The sequence below is a fragment of the Physella acuta genome, unplaced genomic scaffold, assembly GCF_028476545.2.
Source record: "Physella acuta isolate Inbredline_101_S28 unplaced genomic scaffold, ASM2847654v3 ptg000781l, whole genome shotgun sequence".
Classification (NCBI taxonomy): domain Eukaryota; kingdom Metazoa; phylum Mollusca; class Gastropoda; family Physidae; genus Physella; species Physella acuta.
In genome coordinates, this window is record NW_026732299.1 from 172,744 (window position 1) to 182,683 (window position 9,940).

Here is a 9,940-nt window from a genome sequence, read left to right on the forward strand (position 1 = left end):
ACTTTCTAGGAATGTTGGCAAGTACGTGGCTTTTGATGAAAAGATTTCTAATCGTTGTAGAATATAGGCCTACTAGATCAAAGTACTCACTGAGTACTAAATTAAGATTTTGAAAGAAAGCGAAGTAATATATAATTCAGTTTTTACTTGTGTTTTATATTCGTCAAGCATCCCGTAAGGCCCCCCCCCCCCGGGTATGTGTGAGATTATTTATTTTATAGGCGACCCCCGAAGCTTCAATAAAATATTATGTACATTGATTTAAATTTTAGATCGTCTAAATCTAACTCTAATTTCACACTTTGATCTGGCAATAGTCTTTAAAGTCTTTCCGACTGATCTCCCTTTATTTAACTAAATACACTAAATAGTAACTTGCTACTGTTTTAATTTTAAATTTAACAAAACTAAACCAGAGAGGGAATTTCGATCTAGATCTAGATTTTCTAGATCTAGATCTAGAATCTACCACTCTATTTTGGGCTCTATATAATTTTTGGGGTAGGCTCCTAGTCCTATGTGTTATAATGTTATAGAATATAGATTCTAGCTAGATTCTTAATTCTAGTGTCCAAAATAAAATGGCACGATAAAAAATTATTAGCCTAATATAATAATCCTAATATTTTTATATTTTATAGTATAGGCCATAGGCCATATAGTGCATATACTATGATATAGGCCTACTGAGTTTAGTTGAATTACTAGGGTGTGGGGAAATTGCGAGACGCGAAAAGCGAAATGGCGAGGCGGGAAAATGCGAGAAGATCATGCGAGACATACCTGCGGAATCAAGGGTAAATAGCGAGACACTTTTTGCGAAAACAAGTTTTTTTTTCATGCTTATTTCATCTTTATTTATTTAAATTATTTTTTTTTGTTTTAAAATAAACTAGCATGTAGCCATACCCTTTAACATATATATATATATATATATATATATATATATATATATATATATATATATATATATATATATATATATATATATATATATATATATATATATATATATATATATATATATATATATATATAGATACTAAGAAGATAGATAGATCTATATCTAGATCTAGATCTATTAAAAAATCCTAACATCGTTGCTGTGCTACTGTCATCGCCCGTTCTCGTTAGCGAGAGGAAAATCCCGTTTCAGTCGGCATTAATTTTAAAAATCTAGCCCGCTCATGTTTATACAAACGTGAGCTGTGTCATTGTGAATTGGTATAATTTTGTCAGCAGGAGAGATATTCTGCAACATGTATTCATGGATTGTTGTACTTGCAAAAAGTGTAAAAGTATAAACAATTCTTAAAAGTGTAATTTATTTTTTATTAAGTAATTTTAATTACAAACAAAATTTACAAACAAAATCTTCTGAAACAGTCCTAGCATTAATCAAACACACCTCGTCACACCATCTTTCACACATAGTACATCCAACCCACCAGTTCATTAGACTCCCATTTATACTGTGCTAACACAGAACACGAATATGAACATAATGGAAAAAAATGTGCGTCTGTAGATAATCTGAATAAAGTCCGCTATGGACGAAACTACCATTTAATAGCTAAAAGGGGTCATCCATAAATGACGATTTTTACCCCCTCCCCCTCCCCTCCGTCACACATTTTCACAAAAATCCAGACCCCCCCCCTCCCACTAAAATGACGTCACACCTCAGTCTACAACCCCCCCCCCCCTCAAAATTGCAGTTGAATTTTTTTTTAAAACATCGATATTTTCCCAAAATCTTGTTTAATTTCTTCAAAGACGGTTTCGGCGGCTTCGGCGTTCCACACAAAAGAAAGAAGTTGATCTATCGTCGGCGGTATTTCCGTCGGTTTCGAACAAGGTGGTATTCTAAGTCGACACAAAAGATGGGGGGGGGGTGGGGGTTGACAAATCATCAGTATGTCTAGCGACGGAAAAATCGGAAGTTTTAACAATGTAAACGAAACGTCTTTGAAGTCTGGACCAAATACCACTGAAAATCGGGTGCGGTAAATTTTTCGCAGAAATCTTCGCATTTCAACACCACCCAGCGTAAGTATCGGGTTGTGGTAAAATGCGAGACAAAAAAGTCACGTGACCGACCGTTTTCGCGCCCTTCTCGCATTTTCCCGCCTCGCCATTTCGCTTTTCGCGTCTCGCAATTTCCCCACACCCGAATTACTACTTACTACCAGAGTTTCTTCCAGGCATCTCTTCACCCCCGAAATTTTTTTACCGCCCCCCCCCCCCCCCCCCCCCCGAACGAAATGAAATTTATTATTTAGGTAATCTATTGTTTTAGGTACGTAAAATCGCCCGCGACTAGTAATGTGAAAAACAGGTGACTCCTTACATTTTAATAATTATTTCACATTTTGAGGAGGATTTATGTTTTGAAAAATACAAAAATGTTTCCTTGTTTCATTTATGTACCTGTTTTTAAACAATTGAATTAAAACTTTTCAGTAATAAATGAACACTAGCAATGTTTCCAACAGATGCACCCATGCTCATTTACTATAGCAGCCATCTTGTTAAAATTTTATTTTTATAGACTTATAGCGCGAGATTCAGGGGGAAGTCACTCTATTTTACAAATGGCTGCTGTTTATATAGCAAATCTTGCTTGCAGACACTGCTTTTTAAAGTTAATTTCTGGCCTATATTGATATATTTAGCCATTGATTTACGTTTATTATTCATTTATCTATAATATTTGAAACAAACATATCACAATATACTCTATTACTGCCTTGACAATGAGGTAACGTTTTCGTACATTAATAGCTGCGGGCGATTTTACGTACCCAAAACTATAGATTACCGAAATTTAGGCCTATATAATTTATATAGAAAATATATACTCTTAACAGTGTCCGCCCCCCCGAAGAAAGTCTACCGCCCCCCCGGAGAAAAAAGTCTGGAAGAAACACTGCTTACTACCAACTACCAAATCTAGGTCAACTCACTGTAGTCTGGTAGTAGTGGTGTTATTATTATTAGTAATATTAGTGAGTAGGTACTGGGTTAACCGGGTTAAGATTTAAGATTAAACAAAAATGATTATTATAAGCTAGACTCTAATTATATGTTGAAATAAAATGACTACTGTAGTAAAAAGGACTAGAAAATAACAGTTTGAAAGTGTTCAGTAAAATTGCTCTAGTTTGTAAGCCATATGTCAGTGACTAGTTTGTATGGTCGAATTAGTTAAAACTTTTCAGTAGGCCTATCCTTATTTATTAATATTTATCATATATGTAAAGCATAATAATAAACAATACAATTAGAACTTCATGGGCAGATTTATAAAAATCCAGGAGCGGAACAGGCACCCCCCTATTTTATACATATACTGTGCTTTCCTACAATCACAGTTTAAATTTTAACTATTTGAATTATTAAACTCAAAATTCATAATTAGGCCTAACTATTGTAATTAAGCTTCAGGCGTAATTGGACAAGACTTTTCAAAAGATGTAAAATTTTTTTTTTTCTCAGACGACACAATTCATAATTTTAAACAAATAGTGCCATCTGGTTGTTTTTTGGCAGTGCTTTTTACTTATTTTTGGGATTAAGAGTATAATTTGATAGGGTTGTAAATGGGATTGTTACCAAAGATGAATTTTTTTGACAAAGTAATATGAAACTTACATTTATTTTAGGACACCACTACACTATTAAACCGGACAGTTTTACTGTAATTAGAAAGAATAGACATGACTGCTTACCAGAATTGTCTGCACTATCCCTTCATATGGCAAGGTCACAGAAACAATTGAACTCTTCTTCTTCTGTGCTGGTGACAGCCATTTATGCAATAAATGAGCTGTTGACTTGTAACACATGCAAATTAAAATGAACATTTTCTCAATTATTAAGACATTGAAATAAATTAAGCCGTTTACTCACAAGAGCACCTTAAATTGTTTATAAAGAGTGAAATGTAGGCTGTCAAATGGTATCTATACTATTTTCTGATTACCATGAATTTATTTGAACATTGTAATTTATTCTTGACTTATTCAAAGTAAGGCAGAAATAAACAAGTGAAAATTAGATTTGATTTATAAAAGCGTACCCTTATTGTGATTAGATTTTAATGTAATGGTATTATTATTATAATGCCATGAAATGCCTATATCATCTGTAATATGAGTATGAGCAAAAATATAATTGATACACAAGTTTGTTACTTTATTCAGCATAACATTTTGTTTAGAATACCTATTAAAATGTTTTAATAAATATGTATATTAAAGTGTTTTGTCTATTCCACACCCAGAGATGTCAGAAAAAAAAGATGACCTAGGGAATGAGTTTGTCGGCTGTTACTGGTAAAATATTTTTAATGCTGTAACTTTCTTTACAAACAGCATCCACTGGGATTACTTCTGAGAAGCCATTCAGTTATTTTAAAAATTATGTGCAGTATTATTGAAACAGATTTGGTTATGAAAACTTAATCGTGTAATTTATGTATGACTTTTCTATAGATTAGACATGTCTTTTGGTTACTAAACAAAAGCAATTTATTTTTTCTCAATTCCAGATGGAAAATTCAAACGTCATTAAAAAATAAAAATTATTTTTTAATTATATATGAGTAAAAAGTGGGGCTGCTGAAATAATGGGCAAATAATGTATCCAATCAATTGGAACGTTTACATATAAATTTGTTTATACATTTTTTATGGCCACTATGAAAGGAGAATTGACCAGAACATGTTTTTCATCCATGTCAACACTAATGATCAGGGATTCTTCTCTAACTCAGTGGATGTCGTTAACAATTTCTAAGCATTTTATTAATTCATTTTATTACATAGTTTGTTGTATGAAAATTTTACTGCTATGGATTAGCAGCGCTCACACATTTGTACATTAATACAATAGTGATTCGTATTGACATTTTTACACGAACCAAATTTTCTTTTCCTTTAAATGCTAACATAACATGCTATATTTATCCAGTGTTAGTTTTATTTTTGTTATGTTTTAATGTGTGCGTATTTGTCTTATTGTAATTCTATTTGACAGTGGTGAGAAACGTAAACTTGGCACACCAGAGTTCCAGTGTACATCATGTGGTACATGGTTTCACAGCTCCTGTGTAAACATACAAACAGGGTATGCATCAAGAACCAGTTTTAAAAAAAAATAGCTTTTGTTTTTGTCATTTAATTTTTAGTTGTTAATTTGATGCTGTAAGATGCTGTAAACTATCAGAAAATGTTATTGCTTATTGCATGTTTAGTAAAGATAACAATTAAGGTGGACCTCATCACCAGCATCTTAATAATATTGTACAATAGTTATCACCTGAACTTTAAGGTTATCTACCATTTGTACCTTTTTCCCCTCAGGAAGTGTCTTCCTTTTATGATTAGCTATCATTTTCTTTGTAAAAAGTGCAGTGGTATTGGACATGAAACATTTCAGAAAAGACAAGCAAGTATGATTGATTTTTTTTTATTCTTCTGCTTTCTTTAGAGATACATATTTTAAGATCCCAATGTGGGGATATAAAATAAAAAATGTTTTAGAATTATTTGGTAATTTCTGGTAACTTGTAAACAACAGGATCTTTTAACTAAGCTTTCTTATAATAGAAAATATATGCATAAACTTATAAGTACTTACACAGCTGTTTATTATATAGAAAAAAGGTTGATAGAGAAATATTTAATAATTTATATTCTTAACTTTTTTTGTGATATTTTTCTTTCTAGATATATTAAGTTTAACTGAAGCACAGTATTTTTCCCATTTCATTAATCTATTAATCTTTGTTGCTGATATTTTTTCCAGCTTTCATTCAGATCTGCCAGATGACATTGGCCAATTTATTGCACAATGCCAGGTCAGATGGGAGCTCAAAAACCATGTTCTCAAAAGACAGGGTGAGTTTAATGTAAACTTTATTTATCACTGTACACATTTTTAAAAATAAAAAGACAAAAATCTTAGGTTTACAGCCAATGTCAATAAAGTTTACAGTTAATGAAATTGTTGTCATTATCATTTGTAAAGTATTTTGTTTGAAAAACCTATTGATGCTTGTTTCCCGAGTAAGCCTAATCCCACAATATAGAGTACTACTGAAATTTTAACCCTAAATATATTTGTGCACATAACATTTTATTTGTGTAATTTATTCTTTGCAGGACATCATACCTTACATAGAGAAAAACTGGGAGAATCTCACAACAATGCAGCGGCGTGTTAAGATCACATGGCACAACACTATTTATAAGACAATGGTAATTAAAGATTATACCACAAGACATATAGTACCATATTTCCAAGGTTTCTGATGCTGTTTCTGAAAGATATTCTTTTATTTAGAAAATTATACCATCAGTATTTGTATTTTTTAGGTCAAGTTGTTTGGATTGCTAAGTGATACTAATTAGCTGGATATCTTGAATTTTGAAAAATTTAATTATGATTTAATTGCAGTTTTCATGTTTGATAAGTTTCTCTGATAACTTGTCATAACTACACTGTACTGCATTGTTTTTTAAACAGACCAAAGAGTCTGATGTTTTTACTCACAAGGAAGAAATACCAGGCGATGCTTACTTTGGTCTTTGCAATCAGGTTAGATTTTCTTAAAGGCGTTACTTGTTCATTAGATGTCATTATTTGAATCAGAAAAACTGATTTTGATCATAGGTTTTTATTTTTGTTTAATAAAAATAACAATTGTTTTGTTATGCAATAATTGTTGGTTCTTGAATTTTTATGTTTTATTTTAGGTATTGTCTTTTAAAAAATTTGAATTAAAAAAATATTGTTATGCAATAATAGTTGTTTCTTGAATTTTTATGTTTTATTTTAGGTATTGATGTTCTTTAAAAATTTTGAATAAGAAAAAATATTGTATACAAAATGTGATTTATCTATTTACAAGAAGGAAAGATTTATTTCTACCCTCTACAGGACTTGTCAAAAGTTGGCCCTGTATCTGATGCTGCCAGAGTGAACTCACAGCCTTCATCCAGCCTGAAGGCCCCTGCAATGCCACTGGAAACAGGACCAGGTACAGCTGGTTTATATAATACCTGTCTACAATTAGGCCAGCCTTTGGCTTGTTTTAGGCAGGCCTTCTCCACTATTACTTTACTATGAGTCCAGTGTTAAATCACTGTAGCTTCACTTTCACTGTGCAATGTCTCTACATTCATTTATTTACACCCGCTTAAATATAAACTGTTATCGCAACAGATAGGGAGTTATACTTCTTACCAGAGATGAACAATGTAGTATTAATTTAATACTAGACAATCTTTACTGCCATTTTTTTCTTATAATATTGGAAGTTTCAAATGTAAACAATGATATTTCAATTGTAGGTAAAAGGACTAGCAAAAGGAAAGCTCCTGTTGAAGGACAACAGGCAACAGCTTTTAAACAAAAGAAAAGGTGAATCCATATAACTTCTTGTTTAATAACACTATATATTCTGTTGCTGTAGATAAATCTGTATAATTTTCTAATATGTTTATATTACAGTAAGTCAACTGTACAGCTAAAGTTGCTACAACTGTCACACACATTTGTAATTATTATTGTTAATGAATTCTTAATTATTTATTCTAATGTCAACATTTTTAGCTCTGCAGTTTGCCATCATGTCCACTATATTTTCAAAATGTGATTAAAGCAAATGAAAAAAGCAGATTTTTACATGCTTGGTGAATTGTAATTTCATAAGTTATCAATTATCATTTTTAAGCTCATATTAATGAGAAAGCCTCCTCTGTTTCCTAAATTATTTTTAACTGCAACCAATAGGTGCTGTATTTATTATGTCTAACGTGAAAAGACTGTATTAAGCCAAAGAGACTTGTTTATTATATTCTTTCAAAGAAGAAGAAGATATTCTTTCAATAATTTTTAAAATCCATTAATTTATTTTACCAGGAGAAGTGTGCAAATAAATTTTGGGTGGTGAAATTTGTCTTTATAAAATATAACTCTGCATCTTCAAAATGAGATAAAAATGTGTGTTTAAAAAGTCTGCTTTTTGTTAATGTTGCTATAAGAATGCACTAGTTGTATGCTGCTTGTTATAATGTAAGTAAATCTCGCAGTGACTTGACAACATCACTGAAGCTCCCATCCCATGGCTACCCACTTGAACACCCCTTTAACAAGGACGGATACCGCTACATCTTAGCCGAGACAGATCCTCACGCTCCTAATCGGCAAGCCTTTGATGAGAGCATTGAATGGGCAGGAAAACCAATTCCAGGATATTTGTATAGATGCATGCTGGGAAGTGAAGTGCTGCTGGCATTACATGACAGAGGTGACATATTCTATTCACTTGTTCTTTAGAAAAACAGAGTTGATATTACAAATGTTAAAAGGGTGGACTTTTAAAAATTTAAGCTCCTGAGCTGAAGGGTTTCTAATGATTTATTCCTTTAGCTCCTGAGCTAAGGGTTTCTAATGATTTATGATTTATTCCTTTAGCCCCTCAGCTAAAGGTTTCTGATGATCGCCTCACTGTGACTGGGGAAAAGGGCTACAGTATGATACGAGCATCTCATGGTAATTTTTTTTCTTTATTCTCAGTTATGTTTGTAGTCATCTCTTTCATTTGATTTTTTTCTTAGAAGTTTAGTTAAACTAATCTTCTAAATGCTTTATTCACTTGCAAATACCACAGGTGTTAATCATGGCAACTGGTATTTCGAGGTCCAGGTGGTTGATATGCAAAATGAAGCTGCTTCTAGAATAGGATGGTCCTTGTCACTAGGTAAAGGACAAATATAAACATTTAAGTTCTTAGTTCACTTTAGGTAGGTGACAAATACAAATCTGTTGTTGACATGCCTTCAACTTGTACTGATTATTTTAGAATATATTAATGAACTAATAATTGTAAACATTTTTCTGATGTTTGTTGTAATCTAATTACAGTATTTTCTTATATTTTTCTTTAGTTTCATTTAAAAAAAAATTATTCTAGATTTAACAACTTGTCTCAATAATTTGAAATTTTATAATAATTTTAAATAAATGTTTTACTGTCAGTTGTTAGATTGCTAAAATATTTATATTTGTACTTGTGTACAGGAAACCTCCAAGCACCATGTGGCTATGACAAGTTCAGCTACTCCTGGAGGTCAAGGAAAGGAACTGTGTTCCACCAGTCTCGTGGCTACCACTACCATGATGGGGGCTATGGAGAGGGAGATGTGCTTGGCTTCTACCTTAGTCTTCCTAATCCTGAGAATCTAGAGCTTCTCTTGCCGCAGACCTTTAAAGAACGGGTAAGTCATCTTCTTATTCCTCTCCTAAACATTCACCTTTATGGTCTTCACCAAAACGATGACTGCAAAAACTTATTTATGTCTCATTTTCTGATTACAAGAGTTTTCTGATGTACTCAATCTAATTTTACTGAAGACACTTTGTTTTTATGTTTAACAGTTGATACTGCACATCTAGTAAGATTACATTTTTGATAATACTCATCCTTTGATTAAAAAAAAAATTGAGATTCTGAATATTTAAAAGCTAAAGTTACCTAAGCAAGCTACAATGTGTTAGGCTAATCTGTATGAAAATTTAGAACAGTGGTTTCAATAACTCTTTTATTAATTCTTTTTGTGTTTAGTTTTCTTTCCCGATTAAAATAAAATTCTATATCTTAAAAAATAAAATTTGTATGGAAACAAAATGCGTGTAAATAAGCTGTAGTGGGGAGTATATATTTCCATTGATCTCCTTTCACATTAAACCAAAGGATAAATCATCTTTATGATGGTTGTCTGATTTGCAACAAAATATTTTAATTCTACATATAAACTTTTAAATCTAGTGCCAACAACAGTTACAAAATTAAAAAAATTATGGAAACTTGCATGAGTCTTTCTCTCACACTTACAACACACAAAGGTTGAACAGTTAAGGCCTGGTGACT

The 9,940-nt window shown here is 31.9% G+C and overlaps 1 protein-coding gene across 3 annotated transcripts in view; it reads left to right on the forward strand.

Moving 5' to 3' along the window:
- The first annotated feature begins 333 nt into the window (after positions 1 to 333).
- Positions 334 to 9,940, forward strand: part of LOC131950833 (set1/Ash2 histone methyltransferase complex subunit ASH2) — a 31,701-nt gene continuing 22,094 nt past the window's right edge. Inside the window, exons 1-13 of one of the 3 annotated variants that reach the window (XM_059313053.1) lie at positions 334 to 501; positions 4,286 to 4,337; positions 5,041 to 5,130; positions 5,367 to 5,455; positions 5,812 to 5,903; positions 6,168 to 6,263; positions 6,532 to 6,603; positions 6,946 to 7,045; positions 7,359 to 7,428; positions 8,088 to 8,317; positions 8,485 to 8,562; positions 8,681 to 8,770; positions 9,091 to 9,287. In XM_059313053.1, the coding sequence (XP_059169036.1) occupies positions 4,288 to 4,337; positions 5,041 to 5,130; positions 5,367 to 5,455; positions 5,812 to 5,903; positions 6,168 to 6,263; positions 6,532 to 6,603; positions 6,946 to 7,045; positions 7,359 to 7,428; positions 8,088 to 8,317; positions 8,485 to 8,562; positions 8,681 to 8,770; positions 9,091 to 9,287 (1,254 nt within the window). In that variant the 5' untranslated portion in view covers positions 334 to 501; positions 4,286 to 4,287. The remainder of the gene's footprint in view (positions 502 to 4,285; positions 4,338 to 5,040; positions 5,131 to 5,366; positions 5,456 to 5,811; positions 5,904 to 6,167; positions 6,264 to 6,531; positions 6,604 to 6,945; positions 7,046 to 7,358; positions 7,429 to 8,087; positions 8,318 to 8,484; positions 8,563 to 8,680; positions 8,771 to 9,090; positions 9,288 to 9,940) is intronic. The other 2 variants (XM_059313055.1, XM_059313054.1) reach the window with 2 other exon arrangements.